Source organism: Pongo pygmaeus, chromosome 8 (assembly GCF_028885625.2).
Source record: "Pongo pygmaeus isolate AG05252 chromosome 8, NHGRI_mPonPyg2-v2.0_pri, whole genome shotgun sequence".
Taxonomy (NCBI): Eukaryota; Metazoa; Chordata; class Mammalia; order Primates; family Hominidae; genus Pongo; species Pongo pygmaeus.
The window spans coordinates 67,244,013-67,262,398 of record NC_072381.2 but is presented as its reverse complement, the minus strand read 5'-3'; the positions used below and the strand labels follow the sequence as shown (position 1 = coordinate 67,262,398).

The window sequence follows — 18,386 nt, the reverse complement described above, 5'->3', positions numbered from 1 at the left end:
ATGGGTACCTTGCACAGGCTGGACAGAGTGCTCATTCATATTCATGTGGCATGGCTGAAAAGCAACCAGAAGAGCCTCTTCACCCCACTCCCAAGCTTCCCCCTTAGCACTGCTGCCTGCAAGTTCATCACTCAAGTTAAGTGATGCCTTCTCCAGCACTCCTTTTCAAGTGTGCCCCTGATCCTGGGCCCTCCCTCACAATCACTGTTCAAGTCAGGATGGTCCTAGCAATCACTATCACTAAGCTGGAGCCCACAAGCCTAGTCTGACGGGGTCCTAGTCATGGGTCCCAGGAGCCCCATCTCAGGCTCAGAGGGTCCAGGAGGCAAAGCCCGAACACCTGCACAGGTGTGAAAGGGAAAGGTTCTGAGGAGGGAGCGGGAGGGTGGGGGTGGGGGAAGAATGGGCTGATGGAAGGCTCTGAAGTAGCAGCCGGAGTGCAGAAAATCTCAGAGGAGGGGAAATGCTAGCAGCTCCCAAGGAGAGAGACCAGGCTGACCTGACTTCATACGGCTCAGGAAGCACGGTTGAGGAGATGAATTCAGACACCTGGGGGAATGAGCTGAGAAAAGCAGAGTGATCTGAGGCAAAGGAGAATAATGGTGGCGGTTCCTCCTGATTGGTAGGGAGGGTAGTACCTGGGGAGGATGTCATGGGGTGGGCCAGTTCCCCTTGAGTTTTCCCCAATCAAGTTTCCCCCAAGGCCTCCCTGGCTACGGAGTCCACACTGCAACTGCCCACCCCACCCCAGGGCAGAAAGCAGAGGAGGCAGCCATCAAGGACTGGCTCTGAACTAGAGGCCAGCAGAACCCCCAGGAGGCCTTGCCGAGGGAAGGAAGGAGATCTCGGGCCTCTCAGCGGGAGTTTATTGTCCTGGGAGGAAGGTAGGATGGCTGGAGCTTAGGAAAGAGCTGGGGGTGTGGATGAGGAGCGGGGAAAGGTTCTCTTTCTGGTAGCCTCTCCACCCTCCCCATCTCAAGCCCTTTGCCACCAATATTCCCCTTGGGCCCCTAACATCTTTCCTGGTCTCCAGTGGAGCTCTATTGCCATCTTCATTCCCCTGTACACACAGGGCCTCTCATCTCCATGCACTCAGCACCGGGGGGATGGATGTGGCCGCCCTGTCCCTTCCTCACTCACACACTCCTCTGGAGGCTAATGAAGTGGCTACAAGCCAGGGCTGCTGGTCAGACCTGGCTCTGCCCCTGTGCTGGTTACCCATTGATGTGTAACAAACTACCCCAAAACTTAGTGACTCCAAACAAGAGCATTTTCTGATATCTCATTTTAGGTCAGTAATTCAGGAGGGTTCAGTAAACAATTTTGCTGTTCCATGTGGCATTGACAGAGGTCACTCTGTGGTATTTCGCTGGCAGATGTGCTGGTCTGGAGTGACCAAGAAAGGGTCACTCAAATGTCTAGTGTCTGGGCTCAGTGAGGCTGTCAACCAGTTGGCCTACCCATGACCACTCCAGCATGGCAGAGTGGGGCGCAGGCCGACTTCTACAGGGTGGCTCAGGATTCCCAGAGAGCACATTCCAAGTGACCCAGGCAGAAGATGCAAAGTGTCTTATGACAGCCTCGGAAGCCCCAGAATGCTGCTTCTACTGCATTCTCCTGGCCAGCAAGTCACTAAGGCCAATCCAGAATGGAGGCTCCTGAAGTGTTTAAGAACACAGGTTCACTGACTGAATTGGTAGTATGATTCTACCTTGCTAGCTAAGCAACCTGAGTAAGTTTACTTATGCTCTTTAAGCCTCAGTTTTCTTATCTGTAAAATGGGAATAACAACAATATCTACCTCTTAGGGTTTGTGAGAGTTTAGTTATATATACATATATAATTTCTAAATTAATACAAATATAAAAATTATACATATAAATTATACATGTGTGTATGTGTATGTATATATTTTGTTTATTTTTTTTGGCATTTCATTTTTATTTCATAATCATAAACTTAACTCTGCAATCCAGCTGGGCATGGAAGGGAACAAGGAAAACATGGCACCCAAAGGGAACTGCAGCGAGAGCACAAAGATTCTAGGATACTGCGAGCAAATCAGGTGGAAGGGCGCTCTCCTGAGTTACAGAAGGAATGGTCTGGAGGTTAAGATAAAACACAAGTCAAACTTATTAGAGTTGTCCACAGTCAGCAATGGTGATCTTCTTGCTGGTCTTGCTATTCCTGGACCCTCCATGGCCTCCACAATATTCATGCCTTCTTTCGCCTTGCCAAAGACCACATGCTTGCCATCCAACCACTTAGTCTTGGCAATGCAGATGAAAAACTGGGAACCGTTTGTGTTGGGTCCAGCATTTGCCATGGACAAGATGCCAGGACATGTATGCTTTAGGATGAAGTTCTCGTCATCGAATTTCTCCCGGTAGATGGACTTGCCACCAGTGCCATTATGGCGTGTGAAGTCACCACCCTGACACATAAACCCTGGAATAATTCTGTGAAAGCAGGAACCCTTACAACCAAATCCTTTCTCTCCAGTGCTCAGAGCACGAAAGTTTTCTGCTGTCTTTGAAACTTTGTCTGCAAACAGCTCGAAGGAGACACAGCCTAAGGGCTCGCGGAGATGTCAAAGAACACGGTGGGGTTAACCATGGCTGATAGTACAGGGCTCCTGGCAGTGGCGGTGGCGTCTGCAAAGCCTGTTTTTGTTTTTTTTAATGCCTGCTGTAGAAAGCTCATGATCACCAATATCTGCAGTTTCCTCTTCTTCTTGGGCACCACCCTAGACTACTTCCTGGCTTCCCCTGCAGTTAGGTGTGGCCATGTGACTGGTTCTGGACCATGGAACTTGAGGGGCAGTAGTAGACCTGGCCTCCATTCCTCCATGCTTACTCTCCTGGCCCTCCATCAACCTGTGTTGTGAATAAAAAATAAAGCATGGCCTGCCAGGTGTGGTGGCTCATGCCTGTCATCCCAGCACTTTGGGAGGCCAAGGCAGGAGGATTGCTTGAGCCCAGGAGTTTGGGAACACAGTGGTAACATAGGGAGACCCTGTCTCTACAAAAAATCAGCCGGGTGTGGTGGCATGTGCCTGTGGTCCCAACTACTTGGGAGGCTGAACCCAGAAAGTCGAGGCTGCAGTGAGCTGTGATCGTACCACTGCACTCCAGCCTGGGCAACAGAGTGAGTCGCTATCTCAAAAATAAAAATATCAATCAATAAATAGTGTTGCTGAGTTTAGGTCACTCAGGTTTTGGGGCTGTCAGAGTCATTGGCCTAGCCTGACTGACTAAGGCACGGGTAGACAATAAATTTGTCAACCAATACTAGCTGCTATTCTGGCCTAATCTCCCTGGGCCTGTGTTCTCACCCATAAAATGGTGTTCACATGACCCACCCTACAGGATTGTGAGGAGTGAAAGAAATGATGGAGAGTATGACTCACTGGCTTAGCTTCTCTTCAACACAGTTACTTTATCTAAATACTACCAACTGAGTCATCATTACCTTTTTTCTTAAGCAAGATTATTTGTAATATAGCCTCTTTAAAGTTTTATTTTTATTTATTTATTTTTTGGAGACAGAGTCTCGCTCTATCACCCAGGTTGGAGTACAGTGGCGCAATCTTGGCTCACTGCAGCCTCTGCCTCCCAGGTTCAAGCGATTCTTGTGTCTCAGCCTCCCGAGTAGCTAGAGCTACAGATATGCGCCACCACACCCCACTAATTCTTGTATTTTTAGTAGAGATAGGGTTTCACGGTGTTGGCCAGGCTGTTCTCCAACACTTGACCTCAAGTGATCTGCCTGCCTCGGCCTCCCAAAGTGCTGGGATTACAGGCGTGAGCCACTGCGCCCAGCCCAGAATACTTCCTAAAATCCATTTGACTTGATGGTTTCCAAACCTAAATACGGAGTAGGATGTTCCTAATTTAGAAGTTAGTAGATTTATTTTTTAATTTTTAAAGTGACGAAATATTTTTTAAAATATACAAAATCATATAATAAACACCTATATTCCCACAACTCCATAAATATGGTCAAATCTTAACATTTTGCTGTATTTGATATGTGATTTTTTTTTCTTTTTTAGAGACAGGGTCCCACTCTGTTGCCCAGGCTGGACTGCAGTAGTGCAATCACAGCTTGGCTCACTGTAGCCCATAGCTCCTGGACTCCGATTCGTGTGTTTTCAAAAGGCATAAAACGTTATGGATGAAATTTGAAAAAAAAAATATGTATCTAAAGAACTTGGCACAGTGCCTGGCATATGCAAAGCAGTTGGTAATTGTCAGCTAATTTTTTTATTTTTGAAATAATTTTAGATTTACAGCAAACTTACGAAGATAGCAGAGACATTTCTTGTATATCCACTCAGCTTTCTCTAATGTTAGCTTCTTACATAACCTTGCTACCTTTATCAAACAAATTAACATTGCTATAACACTATCAACTAAACCACAAACTTTATTCAGATTTCACCAGTTTTTCCACTTATGTCCTTTTTCTGTTCCAGGATCCAATCCAAGTCCAGGTGTGGTGGCTCACTCCTGTAATCTCAGCACTTTGGGAGGCTGAGGCAGGCAGATCATTTGAGGTCAGGAGTTCAAGACCAGCCTGACCAACATGGTGAAACCCTGTCTCTACTAAAAAAAATAAATAAATAAATAAAATAAATAATATGCCGGGCACAGTGGCTCATACCTGTAATCCCAGCACGTTGGGAGGCCGAGGTGGGCAGATCACCTGAGGTCAGGAGTTCAAGACCAGCCTGGCCAACATAGTGAAACCCTGTTCCTACTAAAAATACAAAAAATAGACAGGCATGATGGCAGGCACCTGTAATCCCAGCTACTTGGAAGGCTAAGGCAGGAGAATCACTTGAACCTGGGAGGCGGAGGTTGCAGTGAGCCGAGATTGTGCCACTGTACTCCAGTCTGGGCGACAGAGCAAGACTCTGTCTCAAAACAAAAAGCAAACAAAAAAAACCCCAGGATCCAATCCAGGATACCACGTTGCCTTTAAGTCAGCTGATTTTTACTCATTCATCCATTCGTTCAATGCACTGAGAATGCTGCCAGCTTTCAGTCCAAGACTGGAGCCCCAGTACTATGTGCTGTGATGATGATTGATCACAGCTATCATTTATTTATGTATTTTATTATTTTTATAAATGACATGGGGTCTTGCCATGTTGCCCAAGCTGGTCTCAAACTCTTGGGCTCAGGCGATCCTCCTGCCTCGGCCTCCCAAAGTGCTGGGATTACAGACATGAAGCACTGCACCCGGCCACAGCTACCATTTCTGGGAACTCACCACATATTGTGCAAAGCACTTTCTATATGCCCCACTTAATTCTTACAGCAATCCTATGTGGTGGCTGTCATTAATCCTGTGTTATGGATAGGGAAACTGAGGTATGGAGAGATTAACTGAGATCATACATCTGACAAGGGGCAGAAGTAGGATTTGAACCCAAAGAGTCTGGCTCCAAAGTGGTGCTCCTCACAATACACCACTTCTTTCACAAGGCTGCTCTATAGAAGAGGGAGATATGTTATTATAGGCTTCCCTGGGTGAGTGTGGCAGGCAGGAAGGCATCCCAGAGGAGGTACCAGCCTGGAGCTCGGCCTCGATTTCCTCAGTACTTGGGGAATGTTTGGCTTCCCCTCCACCTGCCTCCTCATGGCTTCCTTCAGTCTCGCCCTGCAGCCTCAGATTCTGCACCCAATCCACAGAGCCCCAAGAAGGTGACCTGCTGGAACCCAAGCCCCAGGCCCAGAGTGTGGCTCTGCCGCAGCCTCAGTGCATCCACCCCAGCCAGCAGGGGCAAGCTGCCCATACACAGATAGGGATGACTGGCTTCTGGAGCCACCATCTTGGGTCCCACTGATGGTGCATGAGCAAGAAACAGCAACAAGCATTGAGTTGTCAGGTGGAAGAGGGATCCAAGAGAATTGGGAATGGGCAGGTGGGGCTACTGAGCTGGGACTGGGTTTGTCTGCTCCAGAGAATCATAGACTCCATCAACCCCAGGATGAATTGAGAACAGTCTTCCATTCCTAGGGTGGGGAGCCCAGGAGTGTTTGCACCTGCCAGGAGGGGGCTGGGCCCTGTGACTAAGCTAGACATGGCAGCACCAGCCCTCCCGCCATCCTCCACCTAAGACATACATATATCCTCTGTAAAAGACCCAGAGAGCACCTGAGGCAGCCAACAGCAATGTGGGATTGGGACCAAGTGTTGCAGAGAACTGGGAGAGCAGAAACACTGCAGGAGAGAGGAGGCAGAGGATGGAACTCTGAGAAAACTTGATATTGAAGGGCCAGCCAAAGGAAGCAAGGGGCCAGGCACAGTGGCTCACACCTGTAATCCCAGCACTTTGGAAGACTGAAGCAGGAGAATCACTTGAGTCCAGGAGTTCAAGAGCAGCCTGGACAACATAGTGAGACCTCATCTCTACAGAAAAATTTAAAAATTAACTGGGTGTGGTGGCTCACGCCTGTGGTCCCAGCTACTTGGGAGGCTGAGATGAAAGGATTGCTCGAGCTGGGGTTCGGGGATCAAGACTGCAGTGAGCTGACTGCACCACTGCACTCCAGCCTGGGCCACAGAGTGAGACCCTGTCTCAAAACAACCAGAGACCCCAAACACACACACACACAAACAGAGGAGGCAAGACCTCACTAAGAGCAGCCAGAGAGGTAGAGGAAAGCTGCCCATTTAAACCCCATAAATACCTTGGGTTTTTATGATGTATTTTACAGGTGAGGAACCTGGGAGAGGGGCCTTTCTTTATTGTTTTATTTTATTTTATGCTAAGATAAGAACTAAGAAACTCAGAGCTGTTTTGCTCTTTGCCTAGTATTTCTGGTATGTCTCCTTCCCAACCACATCATCCTCTTGTTTAATGCTTTAATTTGTTGGGTGTCTAATTTTAAGCAGTCCGTTTGAAAGCAGAGTGCCAATGAAAAGACTGGTTTCAAGAGATGCTACTAGTGGACAGTGAATTTTGATATTCAGCCTTGGGTAGGACGGGCATGGAGAGAATGGTGATGCATTGAACTTGGGTCTTTATCAGACAACCTAACTCTTGGGTGAGGGTATGAGGAGGACAAGATGAGGATGAGGTTATCTAATCCTCACACTTGTACCCCCAAACCTTCCTCCTGCACCCAAGGCAGATATCATGAATTATTCCCACCTGTACTCCTCCCTGAGGCTGCCATCCCACTGAATCAGAGTTGGCAAGCCATCTGGAACCTTGTGACCATCCCGAGAGTAAGTCATTGCCCCACAGACTATGAAAAGATCGCCTGTCTTTATGACGATGAATATTTTATTATAGAGATGGACTGAACTCACTTTTGCATAAAGAATCTCTGGATTGGGTCAGGGAAATCCACCTGCTAAGAGGTCACCACCAAGCTATCCCTGCCTCTGCCTCAGCCCCCACTTGTTTACATCTCAGGGTTACTAGAAACAGCAGAGCCTGCTGTTCCCAGGGCCAGGCTGGTGGGGTTGGGCCAAGGGTCAGGGATCCTGGCTGCCTGCCAGATCAGAACCGCCCCGTCTCCCGCCCCAGTCGGTTGTCCAGAACCTGGAGCTGCCGGAGGAAGCCTGAGTTAGGGCAGATATTGCGGTGGGCCTGCACCGTCTGGATGGCCTCTACCAGCGTCATGTTCTCGTAGATCATGAGGAAGGCCAAGACAAGTGTGGCAGAGCGGCTTACCCCCATGGCACAGTGTACCAGCACGCGGCCTGTAGGGAGAACCAACTTAGCATCAGCTACCTGCCCTTGAACCACCCACCCCTCTGGGAAGAAGAGACACTCATGGCCATCCTCTACAGTATCCTGGAATACTGACACTGTCTACTCTGTCAAACGGGGCAACTGAAGCCCAAAGAGACGAGGCTGGCTCAAAGTCACATAGCAAGTTAGAGGCAGGGTTTAGGTTAGCGGCCGGGATTTCCTTCTTCCAGTCCAGGTGCTTCCTCAGGCATCCTTTGCAACTCTGGGCCAGGGGATGGGGGTTTACTGAATTCCTGAGGTCCCTGGGTTTGCATCAGATTATAGGCGGTGTCCACCTACCTCCCTTTCCCCCGAGTTCTGCCCTCTCGCCTGTCCCTGCAGCTCTGTGCCAAGGCCTCATCTTAGAGGAGCCCACTCAAGAGCTTCGCTGGGTCCTATACCTTCTGTCCAGTGCCTGGCCTCTTACGGAGGGATGTGGTGATGCTGATGACCACACTGGATCTTAGTTATGTCTGCGATTGCTAGCCTCCAGGGTGTCCCTGAAGGGGACACTCACTGAATGGTAGTAGCTATTTTCCCCATAGAGTGGGAGGGTTGCTGAAAGGGTTTGTCTCTCTGGACTCCCACCCACCAGTGCTACTGGAATAATGGAGAGTCCTAAAGCACACCCTCCACCCTCCACCAGGCCTGACCCAGAAGTGCACCTTGGGGAACACTGAGGGCAGCTCGGATGTATCGAGCAACAGGCAGAAAGTAGACACTGAGGTCGAAGAAGGGGTTGTCATCTGCCTCGATGCCATAGTACTCCAGGGACATTCCATGGTAGAACTTGGCACCTGTGTCCACCTGGAACTTGCCCGCAGCGGCATTCACAATATGGGTGATTCCCAGCTGGATCAGCTTGCTCTTGTCCCGGGCTGCATACCTGGAGGAGAGGGCACAAGGGGTTAGGAGAGTGGAGGGAGATCTGACTGTGGCAGCTCTGGCTGGGTTGAAGTTTGCAAACACCCCCGCCCACCACCCACCAAGGGTAAAGACAAGAGCCTGCAAATTGGCCCAGGGTGAAGGGGCTCCTCCTGTTGGAGTTTAAGACTCCTTTTCCGGCTGGGTGCAGTGGCTCACGCCTATAATCCTAGCACTTTGGGAGACTGAGGTGGGCAGATCACTTGAGGTCAGGAGTTTGAGACCAGCCTGGCCAACATGGTGACACCCCATCTCTACTAAAAATACAAAAATTAGCCAGGCATGGTGGTGGGCACCTGTAGTCCCAGCTACTCGGAAGACTAAGTCAGGAGAATCACTTAAACCCAGGAGGCGGAGGTTGCAGTGGGCCGAGATTGTGCCACTGCACTCCAGCCTGGGCAACAGAGCTAGACTCCATCTCAAAAAAACAAAAAACAAAAAAACAAAAAAGACTCCTTTTCAGGCCAGGCACTGTGGCTCATGCCTATAATCCCAACATTTTGGGAGACCAAGGCGGGAGGATTGATTGAGCTCAGGAGTTCGAGACCAGCCTGGGCAACATGGCAAAACCTTATCTCTACAAACAATGCAAAAATTGGCCAGGCATGGTGGCATATGCCGGTAGTCCCAGCTACTTGGGAGGCTGAGGTGGGAGAATCACCTGAGCCTGGGAGGTCGAGGCTGCCGTGAGTGGAGATTGCATTACTATACTCCAGCCTGGGTGGCAGAATGAGACCCCGCCTCAAAAAAAAAAAAAAGAAAAATTAGCTAGGTGTGGTGGTGCAAACCTGTATTCCCAGCTACTTGAGAGGCTGAGGCGGGAGAATTGCTGAGCCTAAGGAATTTGAGGTTGCAGTGAATGATGATAATCCCTGCACTCCAGCCTAGGCAACAGAGAGAGACCTTGTCTCTAAATAAATAAATAAATAAAAATTTTTAAATGAAATATTACTAAGATCACTGTTCATAATAGTAAAAAAGTGGAAACAATTCAAATGTCCATATTCAGTAAAATGGATAAACTGTGGCATAATCATATGATGAAATCTCCAGCAGTGAAAACATGATTGAACTGCAGGTACACATAACAATGTGGGTGACTCACAAATTTGAGCAAATGATCCCAGGCACAAAACACACACAACATGATTCCACTCATTTTAAACAACAGGTGAAACTAACTACACTGTTTCGGTATATAGGTGGTAAAACTTTACAGAAAATAATTAATTCAACAGATAGTGATTAACCACAGAGAATAGAAAAGTTATAATGAGAAAGATTCAGTAGGGGCTTCTGGGAGACAAGTAATATCCTTTTTCTTCACTGGGTGATGAAGCTGTTCATACATCCTCTGTGCACATTTCCTTTTTCCTTTTTTTTTTCTTTTTTTGAGACAGTTTCGCTCTTATTGTCCAGGCTGGAGTGCAGTGGCACGATCTCGGCTCACTGCAACGTCTGCCTCCCGGATTCAAGTGATTCTCCTGCTTCAGCCTCCTGAGTAGCTGTGATTACAGGCGTCCACCACCACACCTGGCTAATTTTTTGTATTTTTAGTAGAGATGAAGTTTCACCATGTTGGCCAGGCTGGTCTCGAACTTCTGACCTCAAGTGATCCATCTGTCTTGGCCTCCCAAAGTGCTAGGATTACAGGCTTAAGCCACCGCACCCGGCCCTGTGTACTTTTCTTATGTGCATTCTAGTTCCACAGTTAAAAGCAGTAACAATATAAAAGGAAAGAAACATAGGGAAAGAGACGGTGGGAGGCAAGGGTGCCACCTCTGCCCTGGAGGGCTCTGGGAGAGGCTTATGCCCCCATTCCCGTGTGAACCTCACACCCTTCTGCCACCCCCACTCCTAATGTGGGTCTTACTCACGCATCTCCCAGGAAGAGGCTGGGCCAGACCTCGTCGATATGGTTCAGCGTGCCAGCCTGACGGACCCACAGCAAGCGCTGCAGCGAAGCCAACGTGGGCGGCTGGTAGGGAGATGCCCGGACTGCCCCATGGATCTTGGGCCTCCGGAGGTCCTGCTTCTGCAGTGAGTCCATCCTGGAACAGAGTGGACACCGCAGTGGCTGGAGGCAGGCTCCCAGAGGGTGGATCCAGCTGATGGGGAAGCCCACGGTGCAGTGCCCAGGTGCCACGGGGATGCTGCGGGAAGGGCCTCAGCTATTTCACATGAGGTATTAACAAGCTCAGCTGGGGCTGAGGCCTAGAACCCTTCCCCAGGGAACAAGGGAATCAATCCTTTGTCACTGCTGTGGAGCTGGGCAGACCTCTCTCCTCCTCTCTGCTGAGCTGCAGATGTATGAAGCTTTGGCCAAGGGGCCCTTGGACTTCCCTGTTTGTGGCACTAGTCAGTGCAGATCTCACCCCTAAGTCAGCTTGGACTTTGTAGGGATGAAAGCCCCAGATGGCTGTGGCTCTCAGGACACCCAGGAAGCCCCCACCACCAACCTAAGCAGCTCATCCAAGCCCCCTCACCTGCTACTTCCAGTACTCACCCTCAGACCCCTGTCCCCTCCCACTTTCAGGGACTTGGATATCAGAGCCCATCTCCAGGTAAGAGGCCAGGACTGTGAAGTGGTATTTGTTAGCATCTCCACATGGAATGAGCTAATGCCTCTTACAAGCCTGATGTCTCTGGCTGGGCACGGTGGCTCACACCTGTAATCCCAGCAGTTTGGGAAGCTGAGGCAGGCAGATCAACTAAGGTCAGCAGTTCGAGACCAGCCTGGCCAATGTGGCAAAATCCTGTCTCTACCAAAAATACAAAAATTAGCCAGGTGTGGTGGTCCACTCCTGTAGTCCCAGCTACTAGGGAGGCTGAGGCAGGAGAACCTCTTGAACCTGTGAGGCAGAGGTTGCAGTGGGCCGAGCTCACACCACTGCACTCCAGCCTGGGCAACAGAGCGAGAGTCCGTCTCAACAACAACAAAAAGCCTGATGTCTCATTCGTGGGATGTCTGTTCCTATTTTACCCAGGAGGAAGCTGAAGCTCAGAATGTTTTAAAAGTGATGCCCAAAGCCATACGGCTCATGAGTAGCAAAGCTGGGGTTTTAGTCCATCCCCAAGCCTTTCAGTTACCATCTTTGGGGCCTTCAGAGAGTGGTCACTAACCCATCTGTTTCCTCAAGGGAGCCTGGTGCTGCTGAGCCACACACCTGCCTATAGGCCCTGGGTTTTCCTCCTTACCCCCACGACTCAGGCCAGCGCTGGATGTCAGGCCCCACCCGGGTCGGGTAGCTTGTTTCAGGCATCTGCTGGCTGAAGGAGTCAGGGACCCTGCGGAGCTGGATTTTCAGCGGCACCAGAATATGGGCCTGGTGCCGTGTTGGAGAGGGGGTCCTGCCTTTGCTAACTGCCCCTGATCCCCTGGACCAGTGACTAGGGAAGGTGCATACTGGGAAGAACATCTTTTCCTTTTGGTAGGCAGTGCCAGGGCCAGAAAAAGAAACGGGAACCCAGGAGTCTGCCGGCTTGGCCAGGCTCACCCAGTGGGAGGCTGTCGGGCAAGGCGGAAGTGAAGACCCAGCTGTCCTCCTCATCCCCCACTGTGACCTCTCCAGGTGGCTGAGTGGCCTGCCACCTACCTGGGGCATGGTCTGGGGCTGGGAATGGGGGAGTGGGTGCAGGCGCAGGACTCTGCCTGAGCAGAACAGGGTTGGGCAGGTTCCGCCCAGAACACAAACACTGTGAAGCGGCTAGAATTCCAGGTGCTGGCTGGGGCGCCCATGGGGGTGGGGCCTGAGAGCCAACTGAGGCCTTGCGGACTACAGTGGGCCCTCTGGTCCCTCTAAACCCCCAGGCCTCCTCTCTGCTTGGTATCTCTTTGGGATTGAAGACCGTTGGTTCCATAACCCCCCATGAAGATGGGAGGCTACCTGAAGAGGTGGGAAGAGAACTTCTGAGGCAGGCAGGAGAGCCCGGCTCCCCCAGGACTCTGCCATAACTCATTCTGTAGCCACGAGCAAGTCTTTGCTCCCATCTGGACCACAGTTTATCTTCCCATGCTAGGGATCCTGGACTTAACTTTCAGGATGCGCTGGGTGTCTGACCCGAGAATGAGAGAGGAGTGTCTGGATGTGCGGTCACTGCAGGGCAGAGGGCAGTGTAGTGTGGTGGAGTCGGGGAAGCCCCCAGGCCCCAGGGGAGTCCAACAGCCACACTAGTCTGGAGCCACCGGGGGGGGCTGCACCACCCCAGGCAGGAGATGGGGCTTTGGGAAGTGGGACAGGCTCCGGGCTCAGGCCTGCAGAGCTTGGCATGGGGTGAGGCTGCCCCCTGGTGGCCAATGGGTGTCTCACAGCCCAGCCTTGCCAGGGAGCAGGCAGCCAGGCTCCACCCCCAGGAGGCTCCAGAGGGGTCAAGGATTTGGGGGCTGGTAGGCCACAATGCATGCCTCTGCCTCCGAGAGGACCTAGGCCCAGGTCTGAAGAACGGGGCTCTCCCCTGGACTTAGCGCTATCCCTGGTCAGGCTCCACCTAATGCCTCGCTCCCGATGCTCAGGGTGTTGCCCCACCTGTCCACTCTAACCCACTGGGACCCAGCCCATCCCATCAGTCAGAGTCAGGCCCGGCCACCCGCCCAGGGATTCGTCCTTTAAGCCCCAGGCCCTCCCAAGGAGGGGAAGTTGGTGGTTGTGGCAGCTCCGCCGGTTTCTGAGACCTGAGACTTGGTCTTCGGAGGGCCCTGCCTGACACTACCTTCCATGTCTCCTCGTCCCCAGCCGGGTGAAGCACAGGCCCAACGTCCAGCAGGGCCAGGGACCGGCCGAGCTCCCCTCCTACTCCCTGCAGCCTTCCTTCTCTACCTGGTCCCGTGCTCCTCCTCGCCCCTTTCCTGCCTCCCCCGCTCAGCAGAGCAGCTGCCTCTGTAGGCAGGGCTTTTCCTGGCTGCTCCTGTGCTGCTGCTGTTTGCAAGTCCATGCACTTGTTTTCTGTGTTTGCATCTCTCCTCCCTGGGTCACTCCTCGGTTTGCCTCTGTCTCCCATCCTCCCCCAGGAAGCTCATGTGCCTTTGCAGCCTCCCATGACACTGCTCTGTGTGCCCACGACATCAGGCAGAGGCACAGGCTTCCTTGGGGGCAGGGGGCAGCTGTTTGCCATCCACCTCTCAGCTGCAGTTTCAGATGGTCCCCTGGACTTTCTTCCTGCCCATCCTTTCTGACTCCACTCCAGGGAGGCCAGACAGGAGTGTGGCCACAGGCCATGTGGGGCTGGAGATCTCAGGGCAGGACCAGTGAGGAGTGTGGGGAGAAGGCCTGCAGAAGGGAGGCATGTGGCTGCCAGTGGGGAACAGCTGTGGGTCTCTGCGCTCAGCCTGCGGGTCTTGGGGAGGGCAGACCTGGGCAGAAATCTCAGGTCTGGTACTTGCAGCTATGTGGTCTTGTCTTCACTGAGCCAGTTTCTTCAGTGGGGCTGCTGTGAGAATTCCATGTAATAATTAATGTAAAGCACCTCCCACAGGGTCTGTCTCATGGTAGATGCCCAATAAATGGCACATCTTACTATTATTATCACTACTATAATTACTCTTACCCTTTCCAGCCCCAGCCATATCCTATGTGGAGGGTAACTTCCCTACGGGACAGTGAGATTTCTTCTCTATCTCTGTATTTCTTGACGTTTCTTTCTCTGTCCAGCAATAATTGTTATATTTAGCACTCATCAAGGATGTACTATGTGCCAGACAGAGCTAGGCGCTTACATTTTCTCATTGAATCCTCACAGTGCCTTTAATGGAGTAGGTAATATTATCATCCCCATTTTACAGATGAGGAAACGGAGACTCAGAGAGGTTAAGCAACATACCCAGAGTCACACAGCCAATTGATGTGGGAGTCAGGATTCAAGCCCAGGTCTCTCTGACTGTACTATACTTTGTCTGTGCCTTCATCTCTGACCCAGTCGGTTATCTACCCAACCCAAACCCCACCCCTCCCCACACAGGCACAAGTGTCCTGGCCCTCATTACCCAGCATGCTCAGGGACCACACCCTACCCCCCCAAATTAGGGGCACTCACCCACCTGTGGGAGTATCTGGCCCAGGCTGTGCACTTCTCTGACGGGCAGTGTGTGCTGCCGGCTTTCAGCTGCCTGTCTCCGCACACTTGATGCTGTTTCTATTTTTTGATTTGAGTTTAATTATAAAGCATGCTGTCTACCCCCCTCTTCCAGCCTCCCCTGCCACTCCCAACTTGTCCACTGATTCCATGGCATGGCCAGTGCCAAGCCCAGTCAGGCACCTTCCCCTCCAGGCCCAGGCCTCTGTCCCAGCACTACTAAGGATCAAGGCAGCTCAGCCCAGGTCTGACTGTGGCATATTTTGTACATGTATGTTGATAGTGGGAGAAGGGGCCGGGCGCGGTGGCTCACGCCTATAATCCCAGCACTTTGGGAGACCGAGGAGGGCGGATCACGAGGTCAGGAGATCGAGACCATCCTGGCTAACATGGTGAAACCCTGTCTCTACTAAAAATACAAAAAAATTAGCCGGGCGTGGTGGTGGGTGCCTGTAGTCCCAGCTACCCAGGAGGCTGAGGCAGGAGAATGGCGTGAACCCAGGAGGCGGAGCTTGCAGTGAGCCGAGATTGCACCACTGCACTCCAGCCTGGGTGACAGGGTGAGACTCCGTCTCAAAAAAGAAAGATATTGGGAGAAGGAAGATCAAATAAACCATTTTAAAAGGTCCCTTGGCCGGATGCAGTGGCTAACACCTATAATCCCAACACTTTGGGAGGCTGAGGTGGGAGGATTGCTTGAGCCCAGGAGTTCAAGACCAGTCTAGGCAATATAGCCAGACCCTGTCTCTACTAAAAATACAAAAAATTAGCGAGTTGGGCTGGTCGCGGTGGCTCACGCCTGTAATCCTAGCACTTTGGGAGGCCGAGGTGGGCGGATCACCTGAGGTCAGGAGTTCGAGACCAGCCTGACCAACATGGAGAAAACCTGTCTCTACTAAAAATACAAAATTAGCCGGGCTTGGTGGCGCATGCCTGTAATCCCAGCTACTCGGGAGCCTGAGGCAAGAGAATCATTTGAACCCAGGAGGTGGGGGTTGCGGTGAGCTGAGATCACGCCATTGCACTCCAGCCTTGGCAACAAGAGCGAAACTCCGTCTCAAAAAAAAAAAAAAAAAAAAAATTAGCTGGTTGTGGTGGCACATTCTTGTAGTCCCTTCTACTCGGGAAGCTGAGGTGGGAGAATCACCTGAGCCCAGGAAGTCAAGGCTGCAGTGAGCTCTAATCCCTGACCATGCCATTGCACTCCAGCCTAGGCAACTGGAGTGAGACCCTCTCCCTTGGCCTTCAAGGGTATTATAGAAGAAGGGCAGGAAGTTCAAGCTGGAAGGATGTTCTGTGGAGGAGGACAGTGAAGAGACTAGCCAAAAATCACATGTAAACTGGTGGCATTGCCAACAGCAGGACCCAGGTCCAGGCGTCCTCAGTTAGGGGCCAAGGCTGATGGGACGGGTCCAGGATAAAGACCTAGAAGACTCAGGCTGAGGGAAGCGGCACAGGCCCACACACAGACACAGGTATAGAGCAGGTCTTCAGACAGCCCTGGGCTGCAGGCAGAAGCAGTGTGTCCAGGGCCACTCCTACCCTCTGCCAAGCTCCTCCCCCAACCCAAAAGGCAGGGACACCCAGGCCCCACTGTCCTCTGAGGCCAGAGAGATGGTCTTTAAGGTCTCTCCCCATGCTAACTGTGGTCAGCTAGGACCTTCAATTGGGCCTATTAGAAACCTTCTCTGTCATCCACAGACCTTTGTCATACACCCATACCTTGATACTACTCCCCACTTGCACTCCCAGATGGTGGGAACAGGGCACACCCATGCCTGCAGCTATACCTGCACTGGGTCTCTGAGGTCTGAGCTCCAGGAAGCTAAGGCTCAGCCCCTCCTGGGGCTCTCTGAGCCCTGAGGGCAGCTGCTGGAGACAGCTGTGGCCAACAGCTATCACAAATACCTGGAACCCCCTTCCTCTCTCCTCCCCTCCCCACTTTCCCAGGGAACTTGGGGTCCCTGGCCAAGAAGCCTGAGGGCTTGGCTGAGAGGGGAGCCCACTCCCACCTGTGGAGACTGAAGACAGTGGCTGAGAGGAGGTGCAGGCGCCAGGAGGAGCCAGATGGAGTAGCAGGCTCTAGGGCGGACCCCACGCTGGGCTTCCACCATCTTCTGTGTGTCCGCCTGGGCCAGAGCCTCCACCAGCACCAGCAGGACCAGTGCCGGGGTGGCAAAGTGGCAGAGCCCCATGGCAGGGAGTAAGGACCAGTTCTGGAAGAGAGATGAGCTCTGTGTTACAGGCAGGTGAACCAAGGCCCAGGCTGGCTGGGACTTGTTGGGGCAGGGATAAGAGCTGTCACCTAAACCTGCTTCTGCCTTGAGCCCTGTGCATAAGGTCAAGTGAGTGCAGCTGCTGGGAGAGATGAGGAGGTAGATTTGGTATCCATGGCTTAGGGACAGAGATGACCTCTCCCCATGGGCCCCTTATCTTTCAGAGTCCCCGGACCCAGAGCTGCTCTGTACAGCTGCGCAGGCTGCACACTGCATAACTCCTGGGGCCTCCAGTTGCACAGTTTGGTGGATGACACCTCCATGAATTGTGCAATGCTGTACCCCTGCCTATCCAACTCCCCCAAAGTCAGCTGCCTGATGGGAAAGATGCTGAGGTCAGAGGTCAGGGAGCCTAAGGCCCCAGGCTGAGGGAGAAGGGTGACTGGGCATGGTCGGAGATCTGCTGCTTTGCCAGGTTCCTGGGTCCTGTCTAGAGGAGAGAGAGCAGGCAGGGAATTTGCCATTCCACGGGAAACATGCCCCCTTCAGACCTTTTACCCACAGAGCTCCATGCCACAGCTTGGCCGCAGGCCAATCTCAAGCCCAGCTATAACCCAAAGTTTCTTATCACACTCACCCCCAAACTCTAAACTTAGCCCCTGATCCTTCCCTAATCCTCCTCCTCAAGATGCTTATCCTCCAGCCAGCACGTGGGAAGGGGTCGATGCTGCTGAAGGGCCCCCCTTCTGCTTGGGCTGGCTATGCCTTCAGAGACAGGAACTGCTCTTAGGGGTGGGAGGCAGGGAGAGAGTCAGGCCCTGCCCTGGGAGGTTTCTGGGAGGAAAAAGCTGCTGCTGTTCCAGCTCCCAAGCATGCCCAAGCCAGTCACCCACCCCCAAATGGCAGCCTATCTGTGGCATGGGGTGGTAGGGACAGCCAAAGACATGCTTGAGGCGAGACAGGGAAGGAGTTATAGGGGAAGCAGAGGTGAAGGCAGGCCCTGCTGGGTGGGGAGCCACCGTGGAGGCCTGGCCTTACCTCACTGATGAGAATTAGCTAAGCCTGTAAGGTTTTCTCTGTGGCACTGTACCTGGGGTCCAGACCTAGGGGGAAGGGGATGTGGAGGTTCAGGAGGATCCAGGCTGGCTGTGCAGATGCCTCAGTGAGATTTAGGGGAGCCCCCACAGGCTTTCGGCTGAGGCAGGGCAGGTTGGCCCCAAGACCAGATAGGAAAGTCTCCTCTCTTCCATTTTATGCTTTCCACACCCTTGCATCCCAGTCCTTCTCTTCTCTTTGGGGTCTGAAGGATCCGGGTGGGGTGGGGGAGATGGGTTGGGGGTCCTACAGGAGAATTGCCTAGGCCAGACCCTTGGGTGAGACCAGACCTTGGGTAGGTTAAGGGAACCCAGCAGTTTGGGGAGAGG

At 52.1% G+C, this 18,386-nt stretch overlaps 1 protein-coding gene and 1 pseudogene across 3 annotated transcripts; both read right to left on the bottom strand.

Moving 5' to 3' along the window:
- Positions 1 to 2,135: 2,135 nt before the first annotated feature.
- LOC129045224 (peptidyl-prolyl cis-trans isomerase A-like) lies at positions 2,136 to 2,616 on the bottom strand (annotated as a pseudogene).
- Positions 2,617 to 7,280: 4,664 nt separating this feature from the next.
- DUSP13B (dual specificity phosphatase 13B) lies at positions 7,281 to 16,962 on the bottom strand. 3 transcript variants are annotated; one of them, XM_054503653.1, is made up of 5 exons: positions 16,759 to 16,962; positions 14,712 to 14,806; positions 10,555 to 10,728; positions 8,419 to 8,639; positions 7,281 to 7,722 (listed from the first exon to the last, which is right to left on the bottom strand). In XM_054503653.1, the coding sequence occupies exons 1-5, from the start codon at positions 16,939 to 16,941 to the stop codon at positions 7,520 to 7,522; spliced, it is 876 nt and encodes a 291-aa protein (XP_054359628.1). In that variant the 5' UTR covers positions 16,942 to 16,962; the 3' UTR covers positions 7,281 to 7,519. The 3 variants fall into 3 exon arrangements, with proteins under 3 accessions (XP_054359628.1, XP_054359629.1, XP_054359626.1); XM_054503654.1 differs by lacking the exons at positions 14,712 to 14,806; positions 16,759 to 16,962 and adding an exon at positions 13,388 to 13,451; XM_054503651.1 differs by lacking the exons at positions 14,712 to 14,806; positions 16,759 to 16,962 and adding an exon at positions 11,876 to 12,375.
- Between the last annotated feature and the right edge of the window lie 1,424 nt (positions 16,963 to 18,386).